Below are 16,814 nucleotides of genomic sequence, written 5' to 3'. Positions count from 1 at the left end.
GTGAATTTGCCAATCTTGGTGTTCTCTGGCAAATGCCAAACGTCCTGCACAGTGTTGGGCTGTAAGCACAACCCCCACCTGTGGACTCATGGAGTCCGTTTCTGACCATTCTGACCGTGGACACATGCACATTTGTGGCCTTCTGGAGGTCATTTTGCAGGACTCTGGCAGTGCTCCTGTTCCTCCTTGCACAAAGGCGGAGGTAGCGGGCCTGCTGCTGGGTTGTTGCCCTCCTACGGCCTCCTCCACGTCTCCTGATGTACTGGCCTGTCTCCTGGTAGTGCCTCCATGCTCTGGAGACTACGCTGACATACACAGCAAACCTTCTTGCCACAACTCGCATTGATGTACCATCCTGGATGAGCTGCACTACCTGTGTGGGTTGTAGACTCCGTCTCATACTACCACTAGAGTGAAAGCACCACCAGCAGCAAAAGTGACCAAAACATCAGCCAGGAAGCATAGGAACTGAGAAGTGGTCTGTAGTCACCACATGCAGAACCACTCCTTTATTGGGGGTGTATTGCTAATTGCCTATAATTTCCACCTGTTGTCTGTTCCATTTGCACAACAGCATGTGAAATTGATTGTCAATCAGTGTTGCTTCCTGAGTGGACAGTGTGATTTCACAGAAGTGTGATTGACTTGGAGTTACATTGTGTTGTTTAAGTGTTCCCTTTATGTTTTTGAGCAATATAATATATATATATATATATATATATATATATATATATATATATATATATATATTTTAGTAGTAGAGATGGTAGCAGTCCCAAATAAAGTGAGTGGGTGCCTGCTGCCGTTGATCCTGGTCAGGGATCCAAGGAATATATTTGAAGAAAAGTCGGTGGCACTCCAATGTGGTGAAATAAGGTACCGTAATCTTTTATTCACTCCCGAGTGAAGATACATTTCGGCAACCTCACGATACCATTTTCAAGCAAAGAATAATTCACAACAGTGGATATTTAAGGTCACGCAGGACCGCCCCTTTAATTAACATATCAAATGAAAACAACGTTTGCAAAGTATACAGATCGTGTACATTCCGATCGTGCTCAGTATATACATACACATACAATTGTGCTATACAGTGATACAGTGTACAGGTGTATCGTATATTGTATCCAGATAGTGGGCGGGGAGACGGTGTCACTCACCAGTCGGCATTATAGATCATGACGAGGGACTGCTGGACGCTGTCAACATCTGAGTTAGGGATTGTATGCTGGAAGTTACGTCCTAAGTAGAGATGAGCGAACTTACAGTAAATTCGATTCGTCATGAACTTCTCGGCTCGGCAGTTGATGACTTATCCTGCGTAAATTAGTTCAGCTTTCCGGTGCTCCGGTGGGCTGGAAAAGGTGGATACAGTCCTAGGAAAGAGTCTCCTAGGACTGTATCCACCTTTTCCAGCCCACGGGAGCACCTGAAAGCTGAACTAATTTATGCAGGATAAGTCATCAACTGCCGAGCCGAGAAGTTGGTGACGAATCAGATTTACTGTAAGTTCGCTCATCTCTAGTCCTAAGCACGGTCACGTGTATGCTCATATGATACATAGATGATATCTTCATGTTATGGACTGGGACAGAGACAGAATTATCCTCTTTTCTGTCTTTTCTCAGCAGTTTACCATCTGGGCTACAATTTGCATCTACTTTATCCAGAACTTTGGATACCAAAATCAGTAACAAGGGCAATCGTTTAGATTCAGACATTTTTGTCAACCCCACTGACTAATTCTTTTCTACGCTTTGATAGCTATCATCCCCACAGCCAAGTACGCTCGTTGCCCATGAGCCAGACGATTGGTGCCAAGCCTGCTCTGGACTCTATGACAAAAAATGTTCTTGATAGGGGTTATCCACATAAACTGGTGGTTGACAGTAAATGTAAAGTCATGGGTATGGATAGAATACCCTGCTCGATACTCATACACCTAGGAAATCCCAAGATAGGATGGCTTTTGTGTCCACATTTTCTGGTGCCTCTAAGAAGGTATCTGATACAATCAGGAAATATTGGCATAGCCAAAGAGATGGGTGTATCAATATACCTGAATGGAAAAATCCTCCCATTATGGCCTACAGGCGTCCTACTAACTTGTAAAAGCTTACGAAATCCACTCAAAAATATCTGTCCACATCTAGCAAGGGGTCCTTTCCCAGCAGGTCCTGTGTAAATTGTGCATACATGCAAAAAGGCAACACTTCTATACACCCTGGTACAGGTGAGATATATGAAATCAAACAATATCTTACCTGTACAACAGATTCTGTTATTTATGTCCTCCATTGCCCTTGCCATCTACTATATGTGGGTGAGATGACACTGGAGGCAAAGGTTAGAATCACACAACACCGGTTCACCATCCGTAAGAAAAAACTGGATTTACCTGTTCCCAAGCATTTTTGGGACCATGGACATTCAGAGAAAGACCTTAAATTGAACTTATTAGAACATGTCCCCACAGGCGCAAAGAACTCTGGTGGATACATGCACTCAATTCATTGAAACCTGTAGGGTTAAATGTAGACTTTACTGTCACACATGAAATCTGTAATGCACATTAGAATGAACATGACCTAACTGCTACATTCCGTTCTGTATGAACTGGTTTTAATTATATTTTCTTTCTGTTCTTTTTTCTGCAGCAGTGGGCATGTGGATGGAATGACGCACTCACAAGCAGGCAGATTCGGATGGATTTTTCACCATGCAAAATCTTTATTATTGCACATAATTTGTACATCATCTGTTGACCAGAACGCAAGAATTGTTCCTGTTACACTCCTGACTACATGGCTCTCAGTATTAATGTGAAGTACTTCTCCAGAAGCGGGTATGCACTGTAGCCATTAAATTGTGTCCGGACTTGGCCATTAAATTGGTCGGGAAGGATTGTCCTAATATATGTGGCCTGGGTGCGGAGTGTTTACATGGCGCCCCAGGTCAGCATTGTGCTTTAAACCTGCTGGGGGATTGCTGCACTGACCCTAGAATGGATTACCTGTTCCAAAATGACTTTCTGGGCCTCAGTCGGACTTCTGAGCATGTGCGAGTAACAGCGTTCCTGGTCTCCTAGTTACCGATCATATGAGCATACACGTGACCGCGCTTAGGACGTAACTTCCGGCATCCAGTGTCCAGCGGTCCCTCGTTGTGATCTATAATGCCGACTGCCTGGTGAGGGACACGTCTCCCCGCCCACTATCTGGACGCAATATACGATACACCTGTACACTGTATCACTGTATCACTGTATTGCACAATTGTATGTGTATATACTGAACATGATCAGAAATGCCTGACTCGATTGAATATGCATTACTGTACCGATCACTATTCCTTGATCACTATTTTGTACACTATCTTCATACTTTGCAAACGTTTTCATTTGATATGTTAATTGAAGGGGCGGACCTGCGTGACCTTAAATATCCACTGTTGGGAATTATTCTTTGCTTGAAAATGGCAGCATGAGGTTGACGGAACATAGCTTCACTTGGGAGTGAATAGTTCACCTTTTTTCACCACACTGGAGTGCCAACGACTTTTCTTCAAATAAATATATATATATATATATATATATATATATATATATATATATATATAATGTTTATTATGTAGAGAATACCAAAGTACTGGATTCAGACAGAACCACCCCACCCCCCCCCCCCCGGCCCCATGAACTCCTCTGTTTTATTGTCCAACATGTTTCATAATACTTCCTCAGGGAGTGGCCTCTAACATGTGTTGGCCAAATTCACCAATTTCAGTAGGACTGGCTTACAATCTAATGTGTATGGAGGTCAGGCAGAGAATGGTCAGGCATACTGAGTTTTACCTACCCAATCCTTTTGTTCTCTGGTAGATAAGCAGTTGCCCCCAATTTCTCCTTGAACAACTATTTTATGCATATGGCCAGTTTAACAACATTTATCACCTCCTTTTAGAGAAACAATCTTCATAATAAGACCTAGGCAGTTGTTTTTTTCTCATGGAATCCACATGTAAATTTGGAGGCACACAGATGTGTATACAATTTATAGTATACAGATTCATTGTACAGACATATGCATGAGCCCAAATATACCCGACATACAGATGTGGTCATCATTGGTTAATGTTGTGGAGCTGTGACTGGAAGAAACCACTTCACAAGTCCTGTTTTCTAAGCACATTTTTAATTTAAGGTCTTTTATGTGACATAAGTCATTATGATCGTCTTTAATTAAGAATAATTAACTGCAGTTATAATACACAGGAAATGTGCCCTGGATAATATTAAGCCAACATGGTATAAGAAGACAGCAAGCCTGCAAGTAGTGGAAGAAAGGACATATAGGAAGGTGTGATATTCTGTGCAATGATACAATACATCATGTCATCAGGCAAGCGCTATCCTATGAATTCGCAATTGTTCTCAGGATTTTATTTTTATTTTTATTTATTTTTCCTTTTTAGAAAGATAGTAACATAGTTCAAAAGGTTGAAATAAGACAAGAGTCCATCAAGGTCAATGTTACGCCGAGCGCTCCGGGTCCCCGCTCCTCCCCGGAGCGCTCGCTTCTCTCTCGCTACCGCAGCGCTCCGGGCAGCTCCACTGACCCGGTGCGCTGCGATACCGTCTCCAGCCGGGATGCGATTCGCGATGCGGGTAGCGCCCGCTCGCGATGCGCATCCCGGCTCCCGTACCTGACTCGCTCTCCGTCTGTCCTGTCCCGGCGCGCGCGGCCCCGCTCCCTAGGGCGCGCGCGTGCCGGGTCTCTGCGATTTAAAGGGCCACTGCGCCGCTGATTGGCGCAGTGGTTCCAATTAGTGTGTTCACCTGTGCACTCCCTATTTATACCTCACTTCCCCTTCACTCCCTCGCCGGATCTTGTTGCCATTGTGCCAGTGAAAGCGTTTCCTTGTGTGTTCCTAGCCTGTGTTCCAGACCTCCTGCCGTTGCCCCCGACTACGATCCTTGCTGCCTGCCCCGACCTTCTGCTACGTCCGACCTTGCTTCTGTCTACTCCCTTGTACCGCGCCTATCTTCAGCAGTCAGAGAGGTTGAGCCGTTGCTAGTGGATACGACCTGGTCACTACCGCCGCAGCAAGACCATCCCGCTTTGCGGCGGGCTCTGGTGAAAACCAGTAGTGACTTAGAACCGATCCACTAGCACGGTCCACGCCAATCCCTCTCTGGCACAGAGGATCCACTACCTGCCAGCCGGCATCGTGACAGTAGATCCGGCCATGGATCCCGCTGAAGTTCCTCTGCCAGTTGTCGCCGACCTCACCACGGTGGTCGCCCAGCAGTCACAACAGATAGCGCAACAAGGCCAACAGCTGTCTCAACTGACCGTGATGCTACAGCAGCTACTACCACAGCTTCAGCAATCATCTCCTCCGCCAGCTCCTGCACCTCCTCCGCAGCGAGTGGCCGCTTCTGGTCTACGACTATCCTTGCCGGATAAATTTGATGGGGACTCTAAATTCTGCCGTGGCTTTCTTTCCCAATGTTCCCTGCACTTGGAGATGATGTCGGACCAGTTTCCCACTGAAAGGTCTAAGGTGGCTTTCGTAGTCAGCCTTCTGTCTGGAAAAGCTCTGTCATGGGCCACACCGCTCTGGGACCGCAATGACCCCGTCACTGCCTCTATACACTCCTTCTTCTCGGAAATTCGAAGTGTCTTTGAGGAACCTGCCCGAGCCTCTTCTGCTGAGACTGCCCTGTTGAACCTGGTCCAGGGTAATTCTTCCGTTGGCGAGTACGCCGTACAATTCCGTACTCTTGCTTCAGAATTATCCTGGAATAATGAGGCCCTCTGCGCGACCTTTAAAAAAGGCCTATCCAGCAACATTAAAGATGTTCTGGCCGCACGAGAAATCCCTGCTAACCTACGTGAACTCATCCATCTTGCCACTCGCATTGACATGCGTTTTTCCGAAAGGCGTCAGGAGCTCCGCCAGGATATGGACTTTGTTCGCACAAGGCGTTTTTTCTCCCCGGCTCCTCTCTCCTCTGGTCCCCTGCAATCCGTTCCTGTGCCTCCCGCCGTGGAGGCTATGCAGGTCGACCGGTCTCGCCTGACACCTCAAGAGAGGACACGACGCCGCATGGAGAATCTCTGCCTGTACTGTGCCAGTACCGAACACTTCCTGAAGGATTGTCCTATCCGTCCTCCCCGCCTGGAAAGACGTACGCTGACTTCGCACAAAGGTGAGACAGTCCTTGATGTCTACTCTGCTTCTCCACGTCTTACTGTGCCTGTGCGGATATCTGCCTCTGCCTTCTCCTTCTCTACTATGGCCTTCTTGGATTCCGGATCTGCAGGGAATTTTATTTTGGCCTCTCTCGTCAACAGGTTCAACATCCCAGTGACCAGTCTCGCCAGACTCCTCTACATCAATTGTGTAAACAATGAAAGATTGGACTGTACCATACGTTTCCGCACGGAGCCCCTTCTAATGTGCATCGGACCTCATCACGAGAAGATTGAATTTTTGGTCCTCCCCAATTGCACTTCCGAAATCCTCCTTGGACTACCCTGGCTTCAACTCCATTCCCCAACCCTGGATTGGTCCACTGGGGAGATCAAGAGTTGGGGGCCCTCTTGTTTCAAGGACTGCCTAAAACCGGTTCCCAGTACCCCTTGCCGTGACTCTGTGGTTCCCCCTGTAACCGGTCTCCCTAAGGCCTATATGGACTTTGCGGATGTTTTTTGCAAAAAACAAGCTGAGACTCTACCTCCTCACAGGCCTTATGATTGTCCTATTGACCTCCTCCCGGGCACTACTCCACCCCGGGGCAGAATCTATCCTCTGTCCGCCCCAGAGACTCTTGCTATGTCGGAGTACATCCAGGAAAATAAAAAAAAAAGGCTTTATCCGTAAATCCTCCTCTCCTGCGGGAGCCGGATTTTTCTTTGTGTCCAAAAAAGATGGCTCTCTACGTCCTTGCATTGACTACCGCGGTCTTAATAAAATCACGGTAAAGAACCGCTACCCCCTACCCCTCATCTCTGAACTCTTTGATCGCCTCCAAGGTGCCCACATCTTTACCAAACTGGACTTAAGAGGTGCTTATAATCTCATCCGCATCAGAGAGGGGGATGAATGGAAAACGGCATTTAACACTAGAGATGGACACTTTGAGTATCTGGTCATGCCCTTTGGCCTGTGCAACGCCCCTGCCGTCTTCCAAGACTTTGTTAATGAAATTTTTCGTGATCTCTTATACCCCTGTGTTGTTGTATATCTGGACGATATCCTGATTTTTTCTGCCAATCTAGAAGAACACCGCCAGCATGTCCGTATGGTTCTTCAGAGACTTCGTGACAATCAACTTTATGCCAAGATAGAGAAATGTCTGTTTGAATGCCAATCTCTTCCTTTCCTAGGATACTTGGTCTCTGGCCAGGGACTACAAATGGATCCAGACAAACTCTCTGCCGTCTTAGATTGGCCACGCCCCTCCGGACTCCGTGCTATCCAACGTTTTTTGGGGTTCGCCAATTATTACAGGCAATTTATTCCACATTTTTCTACCGTTGTGGCCCCTATCGTGGCTTTAACCAAAAAAAATGCCAATCCCAAGTCTTGGCCTCCTCAAGCGGAAGACGCCTTTAAACGGCTCAAGTCTGCCTTTTCTTCGGCTCCCGTGCTCTCCAGACCTGACCCATCTAAACCCTTCCTATTGGAGGTTGATGCCTCCTCTGTAGGAGCTGGAGCGGTCCTTCTACAAAAAAATTCTTCCGGGCATGCTGTTACTTGTGGGTTTTTTTCTAGGACCTTCTCTCCGGCGGAGAGGAACTACTCCATCGGGGATCGAGAGTTTCTAGCCATTAAATTAGCACTTGAGGAATGGAGGCATCTGCTGGAGGGATCAAGATTTCCAGTTATTATTTACACCGATCACAAGAACCTCTCCTATCTCCAGTCTGCCCAACGGCTGAATCCTCGCCAGGCCAGGTGGTCTCTGTTCTTTGCCCGATTTAATTTTGAAATTCACTTTCGGCTTGCCGATAAGAACATTAGGGCCGATGCTCTCTCTCGTTCCTCGGATGCCTCGGAAGTTGAACTCTCTCCGCAACACATCATTCCTCCTGACTGCCTGATTTCCACTTCTCCAGCCTCCATCAGGCAAACTCCTCCAGGAAAGACCTTCGTCTCTCCACGCCAACGCCTCGGAATCCTCAAATGGGGTCACTCCTCCCATCTCGCAGGTCATGCAGGCATCAAGAAATCTGTGCAACTCATCTCTCGCTTCTATTGGTGGCCGACTCTGGAGACGAATGTCGTGGACTTTGTGCGAGCCTGCACTGTCTGTGCCCGGGATAAGACTCCTCGCCAGAAGCCCGCTGGTTTTCTTCATCCTCTGCCTGTCCCCGAACAGCCTTGGTCTCTGATTGGTATGGATTTTATTACAGACCTACCCCCATCCCGTGGCAACACTGTTGTTTGGGTGGTCGTTGATCGATTCTCCAAGATGGCACATTTCATCCCTCTTCCTGGTCTTCCTTCAGCGCCTCAGTTGGCTAAACAATTTTTTGTACACATTTTTCGTCTTCACGGGTTGCCCACACAGATAGTCTCGGATAGAGGCGTCCAATTCGTGTCAAAATTCTGGAGGGCTCTCTGTAAACAACTCAAGATTAAATTAAACTTTTCTTCTGCATATCATCCTCAATCCAATGGACAAGTAGAAAGAATTAACCAGGTCTTGGGTGATTATTTACGACATTTTGTTTCCTCCCGCCAGGATGATTGGGCAGATCTTCTACCATGGGCCGAATTCTCGTATAACTTTAGAGTCTCTGAATCTTCCTCCAAATCCCCATTTTTCGTGGTGTACGGCCGTCACCTTCTTCCCCCCCTCCCTACTCCCTTGCCCTCTGGTTTGCCCGCTGTAGATGAAGTGACTCGTGATCTTTCCACCATATGGAAAGAGACCCAAGATTCTCTTTTACAGGCTTCATCTCGCATGAAAAAGTTTGCCGATAAGAAAAGAAGAGCTCCCCCCATTTTTGCTCCCGGAGACAAGGTATGGCTCTCCGCTAAATATGTCCGCTTTCGTGTCCCCAGTTACAAACTGGGTCCACGCTATCTTGGTCCTTTCAAAGTCTTGTGCCAAATTAATTCTGTCTCTTACAAACTTCTTCTTCCTCCTTCTCTCCGTATTCCTAATGCCTTTCATGTCTCTCTTCTTAAACCACTCATCATCAACCGTTTCTCTCCCAAATTAGTTTCTCCCACTCCTGTCTCCGGTTCTTCTGACGTCTTCTCAGTGAAAGAGATACTGGCCTCCAAGACGGTCAGAGGAAAAAGGTTCTTTTTGGTGGATTGGGAGGGCTGTGGACCTGAAGAGAGATCCTGGGAACCTGAGGACAATATCCTAGACAAAAGTCTGCTCCTCAGGTTCTCAGGCTCTAAGAAGAGGGGGAGACCCAAGGGGGGGGGGTACTGTTACGCCGAGCGCTCCGGGTCCCCGCTCCTCCCCGGAGCGCTCGCTTCTCTCTCGCTACCGCAGCGCTCCGGGCAGCTCCACTGACCCGGTGCGCTGCGATACCGTCTCCAGCCGGGATGCGATTCGCGATGCGGGTAGCACCCGCTCGCGATGCGCATCCCGGCTCCCGTACCTGACTCGCTCTCCGTCTGTCCTGTCCCGGCGCTCCCTAGGGCGCGCGCGCGCCGGGTCTCTGCGATTTAAAGGGCCACTGCGCCGCTGATTGGCGCAGTGGTTCCAATTAGTGTGTTCACCTGTGCACTCCCTATTTATACCTCACTTCCCCTTCACTCCCTCGCCGGATCTTGTTGCCATTGTGCCAGTGAAAGCGTTTCCTTGTGTGTTCCTAGCCTGTGTTCCAGACCTCCTGCCGTTGCCCCCGACTACGATCCTTGCTGCCTGCCCCGACCTTCTGCTACGTCCGACCTTGCTTCTGTCTACTCCCTTGTACCGCGCCTATCTTCAGCAGTCAGAGAGGTTGAGCCGTTGCTAGTGGATACGACCTGGTCACTACCGCCGCAGCAAGACCATCCCGCTTTGCGGCGGGCTCTGGTGAAAACCAGTAGTGACTTAGAACCGATCCACTAGCACGGTCCACGCCAATCCCTCTCTGGCACAGAGGATCCACTACCTGCCAGCCGGCATCGTGACAGTCAACCTATATCCCTAGTGTTCCTATACTTTGTTGATCCAGAGGAAGGCAACTTTTTTTACCGACCCTAGTATGACAATCAGAATAAATCCCTGGATCACTGTTCTATCAACCTATATCTAGTAACCACAGGGCAGCGCTACCATAAAGCAGCTGCCTAGGGGCACTGGCGGTAGGGTGTGTGTGTTAGGCAAAATTGGAATCTCCAGCCACTGGTGTGGGATTTGGAACAGAGGTGATGTCCCCCTTCCCCTCCCACACACACACTCATCCTAAAGAGAATGAGGGGGTCAGGGTTAAGGTTCTGGTGCTGCAGGTTTGTGTGCTCTGGTGAGGTGACTACCCCAGAGAATAGGTGGCCTGAGGGAGGGATAAAGGTGAGAGGCTCATGTCTGTGCGCTGGGCAAGGGCCGTGTATCCCACCTCAATCACACACCAGGATTCTTTGCAGCCACTACACCACCACACTTTATAGAGGGAAGATGAGGGCTGTACGCTGTATTGGGAGCAGTAGGGTAAAAGAGGCCTTGTGCCCAGCAAGGCAAGGGTTAATGGTGCGCGTGCTGTGTGCGGTGATTGGTAGCCCTCTATCACCTGACTGTCACCCTAGAGGCTGACTTCCCTGCTGGGGTTAGGTATTTGTTCTCAGCTACCTGTTCTTCTATAATGAAGTTTGGAATTTGTAACATCTATCGGCCCATTCTCAACCCCCTCATCCCCAACACACACACATTTTTCTGTAGAAATTCATTAAAACCTATTCCTATTACAGATATAAATACAGTAGAACTCCTCAATTAATTGATAGATTGCAAGCTCTCGGGGCTCCCTGTTCCATTGCTCATCCAAAAATTGGGGCTGAATGTAAAAAACTCAATAATAACTACACATTGTAGAAAGGCGTGGACCAAAAGCTTTGTCGTGTGCGTTAGAACTAGCTCCCCCGTCGTCTGCTGTCAGAAGAGTCAGGAGGCCTCTATAACCATTACCAGATTTCCGTGGGACTGGATGACCCTCTAAGGTGTGTATTGAGGTCTTTAGACTCTCCTCCAATCATTGGATTTCAACAAGACCCGAGTCCTGCAGGAACACATGGGAATGGCATTCCTGCACTTTCCCCACAGCAGGAACATCATTCCAGTCAGCAATAATCTTAGGGGAGTTTGCACACCTTTCTCCCAGAACTTGACCCCTTAACAACAACACCTGGGGGCTTCATTTTACGCACAGTGTTTTTAATGACAATGCTGAATTTTTAGATGTTGTTTTCCACAATGGCCAAAGATGCCTTAACACAAAAACCTTTTTTTAAAAGTTGACAGTAATAGCTACTTGATTCTAATAGCTAGTAATAGCTACCTTGATTTTACCAGCTCACATTACAAAAAATGGCTTTTAAATGTCCCCTGTGGACAATTCAAACGTATTAGGCGCAATTGTTCTAATACTAGTGATTTTATAGAACAAAGTAACATTTTAAAAAGAAGGTTTAAGGTGAAAAAATATCCTAAGGCCATTGTGGACTCTTCTTTTAAAAGGGCAAGTAATTTATCGCAACATGAGTGTTTGACCAAAGTACAAGATACTACGGAAATTAAACAAGATTGGTCCATTAACTTCATTACAACCTTTACCAGGGAGCACAAACTCATTAAAGAGGTCCTACATAAACACTGGCCGATTCTAATGAGCGACCCCTTTTTACCAGATACACTCCCTCAAAAACCTGGCGTTACATACAGGAGAGGCAAGACACTGCGCAATATCGTAGCCCCCAGCAGACTAAAAACTCACAACCCGTGAGTTTCCTCTCTACTACTGGTTCGTATAGATGTGGGCATGTTCGCTGTAAGTGTTGTGCCAATCTAAAACACTGGGCCAGAACATTCACATCCAAAACCACAGGAGAAACCTCATCCATCAAAACGCTGTGAAACTGTTCCTCCCAGTACGTTATCTATTTACTTGAATGTCAATGCGGTGTACAATATGCGGGTGGGACCATTAGGGGCCTACGAGAGAGGATCACAAAACATAGAAATAATACCACCAATGGTTTCCTCCTACACAGCGTCCCCAGACACATAACCGAAACTTTCATGTAATTTCCATTAACCCTATAGAAATAATATCCAAAGAAAATTCACACAGCCCACATGTCTCTCCATTGGCAACCTATCATGTTGTATGCATTTCTATTTCTTGTAATTATATTATTGTATTAGTTATATTTATACATTCTTTATATATTTTATATATATTTTTACACATTACTTTTATGCATATATTTTATACGTCTTTTACTCACGCCCTTTTATGACCTTTAATATAAGTGTCCACACATTATACCCTCAACCCGACCCTGGGTTCCCCTATATGACGGTTCTACATTTTTACTCCAGGAATAACCCCTATGTACCGACTGTCTTGGTCTGTTCCCTGTGTATCTCTATATTTTGCCTCACCTCAAGGTATTTTAATTTTACATTTTATTTATACCCTACCTCATATATCATTTACACGGTTATGTATTTTATATTATCACTTATTATTTATTATTCATGTATCACTCTTTATTACGTTAAATTTTATACCCACTGTTTTATACTATACATATAGCAGTCCCTGTACGTTAGCTGATATCCAACGCTCCCCTATATGACTACACGTCCTATAGGTTTTTCCACATAATGTGATACATAGTCTTTTGGGCCACTCATTTTTTGCTATAACCTATATTTTACGCACACCCAGTATCTCCATCATTGCCATACAAACAGCCACATACTATTGGGCTGTTTCTACTGACACCCACTATGCCATATCAGATGAAATATGTCATATATCTTATACTGTCACCCACTATGTCATATATCAAATCCCATATGCCATGCTATATGTATTTATGTCATACAGCATGTGTCCAGCTTGGGACCCTATATACTGCCCCCATGTCATCTATAACTCACATTCAAGCCGTTTCTATAAATATCCATTTCCCGGACATTCTCCCCGGCCATATCACCTATACACCTTATACATCTTATATACCCATTATGGACCTACTGATCGCTACTTTCGCTGATGTACCCCTTTTCTACTGCGCCCCAGTTTCGCCATCATTGCGATCTAATAGCTGTCACAACAGCTCGCACTAACAAACGAGCACTGCGCTTGTTTGCCGTCTGATTGGCTGAGCGCCGAACACATGGCCAACAAGCCTAGTAACCAGCCCGTCGCGGCGCATACACACAGTAGGTTGCGCTCCACACACGGAACTCCTGTTTACATGAGTTCACACACCGTGGTGGGTCACTTTCGGCCCACTGCAGTTCTGCAGCAGTTGCAAACCGCACCTACTTATGAACCTTGCATTGTTTCTGTGATAAGTCCTAATAAATATGTGCATTTATATATGCCTACAGTGTGTATTATGTCACATTACTGTTTTGTACACTGTACCTTGATTTTAACTGTTCACTGTATACTCCTCCCCTTTGTTTTTGGTGCCCATTTTGGGGCTATATAAACCTGTCTATTCTGTTTCCATCTCACCCTGATCGGAGGAAGGGAGGGATCCTCCCAAAACGCGTAATCCTGTCCATTTTTCATTTTCTTTAAATAAAATGTCCTGTTGAGGACTTTTCCACTACCTCTGGCTTTGTCTTATCCTTCCTACAAGAGTCAGCAGCGCCGACTTCAAGGGGTTTTTCCTGCCTTGCTTCTACGACTCCACTCCAGGACGATCTTGTCTTCTACTGCAACCCTTTGGCTCAGCAGCGGCGCGTATCATCAGTATTCCAACTTCATTGTGGGTTACATGTGTATTTACTACTGTCACAAGGTGAGCAGCCATCTATAAGCTCTGCAGGGTGGCCCCCTACTCACCACTCTCTGACCCCAGCGTAATACACGAGGCACCGTCCGTCAGTCTTGTCTTTTTATCTCCACAGATCCTCCAATCATTGGATTTAAACAAGGCCCGAGTCCTGCAGGAACACATGGGAATGGCATTCCTGCACTTTCCCCACAGCAGGAACATCATTCCAGTTAGCAATAATCTTAGGTGAGTTTGCACACTTTTCTCCCAGAATTTGACCCCTGATCGCCACTGATTGCCTCTTAATACCCCCAAAAAATTTATGACTAAATAGGTTCCCTCCAAATTCATGTTTAGAGAGATCTGGTTACTAACATATAGTAAAATGGGGAATGGCATTGCTGTCAACACATTCCTATTACAATTTAAATGGTAAATGGACATGATTTGGAATTTTGGTGGAAAACTTCCACAGAAACCCAAAAATCTGTGCTTAAAGTTCGCATCAAATCTTTTGGATTTTGGTACATATTTGTTGCTGTGGATTTCCTACATCTTTAGTGAGAAGGAAAAAAAAAAATAATTAAAAATTCAGCAAAAGTTGATCTGCATGTAATCCACAGCAATATGGAAGCTTGTGGATTTTCTCACAGGTTAAGGTACGTCCACATGTAGCGGTATTGTATGTACACATTCCACAAGAATTTGTGGGGAAAGCTACAACACAAAATTCACATTATTTAGATTTTAGTTTTAGAATTATTTAGATTTTGTTGCTGCTTTTTTTTCTGAGGAAAAACTCTGCTCCCCTTCTCCCAGATTGGCTGCAGTGGTCACATGTGGGAGCGACAGGGGAGAAGAGTATAGTTTTTTTTTTTAACTTAAAGGGGTAATGCAGGAAAATGTACCCCTCTCCAAAGGATAGGGAATAAGTGTGTTATCGGGGGCTGGGGCTGGGCGGGGGGCTGACTCCAGCTCTCCTTGCGCACAGAGCATGGGTCGGCGTGCACCCTCCATCCATCTCTATGGGAGAGCTGAAGATACACGATACAGCACTCTAGCTTCCCTATAGAGATAAATGGAGGGTGCGTGCCGACCCCCGTTCCATGCGCAAGGAGAGCCAGAGCACCATGAAGGAGATTGCAAAGGGTTCCAGCAGCAGGATCCCCACAATCGCACACTTATCCCCTATCCTGTGGATTGGGGGATACATTTTCCTACACGCCAGTACTCCTTTGATGTTTTGGTTATCTGTGGGTAATCTGCATCAAAATTCACAACAATTGGGTTTTGTTGCAGATTTTGACTTTCCTATTGAATTAAACAGGCTAAATCTTTAACAAATGTGCGCCAATTCCACAACAATGGATATCCTGTGAGTTTACAAACCCATACTACATGTCTGTTTACTCACTGAAAATTTCCACAGATCCCTTCAGATCTCTTCCACATAACTTCTTCTGTATTCCTCTTTCCCATCCGGAAAACAAACTAAATCTTTTCCTCTTGAAGTCAATTGGAAAAATTTGCTATGAATCCATAAACAATCTGCACTAGAAATTGCCATGCTGTGAATTTAAAAATCTCCACCACAAGTCAAGTTTTGCACAGAAAAAATTTGCACCATGTGCAGGAGATTTATTTAGGTCTCATGATAGCCAAAACCACTATAGTGCGCAATTCCACATGGAAAAAAAAAAAATCGGCAGTAGCTCTATCCCATGCACACCCACCTATGGGCCCAAAAGCACTGGCACAGAATCGGTACAGCAGTGCATAGTGTCTGTATGTATCTTTAGTAAGACTCTAATAGTCTTCATATATACGTCTATATTTGCTTCTGATTATGGAGTTTCTCTTGGCACCAGTTCATTACTTAGATAAAGTAACAACAGATGTGATGACATATACTAGATGTGCCCTAGATATGGGCAAGGCTTTATTTACAGCTATTGTCCTGAAGACTTTTATATATCACTCAAAGAGATAGCCCAACTACCCAGAAGCCTCTCCTTTACTAAGGCCGTCAGATGTGAACGTATCCATTGCTACTTGCAACTGTGTATGTGAGGTGGTACGGGTTGATGGATTTGTGATTCATACAAGATACACCACAAGGATCTTTTAAATATTGTAGGCAGGATTGACTCTGTAAGCTGGGTATGCATGGTCTGTCCTCTAGGCACCCGTACACATTAGACTGAAGTTGATGAAATAGAGCGATTTCAACCAAATCAATCAAACAAACCATCAGATGAAATTTACCAGAACAAATAAATAAATACATTTAAAAAAATTAATAAATGCACTCACCCTTCGTTGCTATAATATCCATGCTTTATTGATATGGGTTTTAGGCGTGGGAGAGACATACAGGTGCAAAGTGAGGGTGGGGATACTGGACTATGTCAGTTTCACCTGTTTAGCGCATCATCAGGTCAAGATCCCGACGTGTGAAACGGCCTGTAGTCCTGGGAACACCCCCACTCCACCATGGTCAACCATTTATCCCCTCCGGGGTTAATGCTAACCACCATACTCCTGCATCCTTACCTCTATGTTTAGTTTGTACATTGTTAAAGCTCCTGACACACTCATGTTTTCATAGGAGTCCATGGTAAGATAGATTCCAAGAGTGTCCTTTTGTTCTCTGTGAGATAAAACACCTATTGAGGTGCATCCATTTACAGATCCTATATTAGGCTGTGAGCGACAGATGCTAAAGAATGGCAGCCATATCTGTTGAATGGATAATGACATCATTGTCCATCTATGGACACCATCACTGGAGCTTCCCCAAGCAAAAATGCAGGGACCTCCTCCCTTTCCTCCTCCTAATCTAC

The 16,814-nt window shown here is 45.8% G+C and overlaps 1 protein-coding gene across 4 annotated transcripts in view; it reads right to left on the bottom strand.

The window, feature by feature from the left end:
- The window catches only part of ANO9 (anoctamin 9), a 68,402-nt gene extending 51,809 nt beyond the window's left edge, over positions 1-16,593 (bottom strand). For 2 of the 4 annotated variants that reach the window (XM_056528446.1, XM_056528444.1), the window contains exon 1: positions 16,525-16,593. In XM_056528446.1, the coding sequence (XP_056384421.1) occupies positions 16,525-16,587 (63 nt within the window). In that variant the 5' untranslated portion in view covers positions 16,588-16,593. Of the gene's footprint in view, positions 1-13,213; positions 13,336-16,524 lie in introns of those variants that run through there. The other 2 variants (XM_056528447.1, XM_056528448.1) reach the window with 2 other exon arrangements.
- Between the last annotated feature and the right edge of the window lie 221 nt (positions 16,594-16,814).

The sequence above is a fragment of the Hyla sarda genome, chromosome 6, assembly GCF_029499605.1.
Source record: "Hyla sarda isolate aHylSar1 chromosome 6, aHylSar1.hap1, whole genome shotgun sequence".
Lineage (NCBI taxonomy): Eukaryota > Metazoa > Chordata > Amphibia > Anura > Hylidae > Hyla > Hyla sarda.
This window is presented reverse-complemented; position numbering and strand designations above follow the sequence as displayed.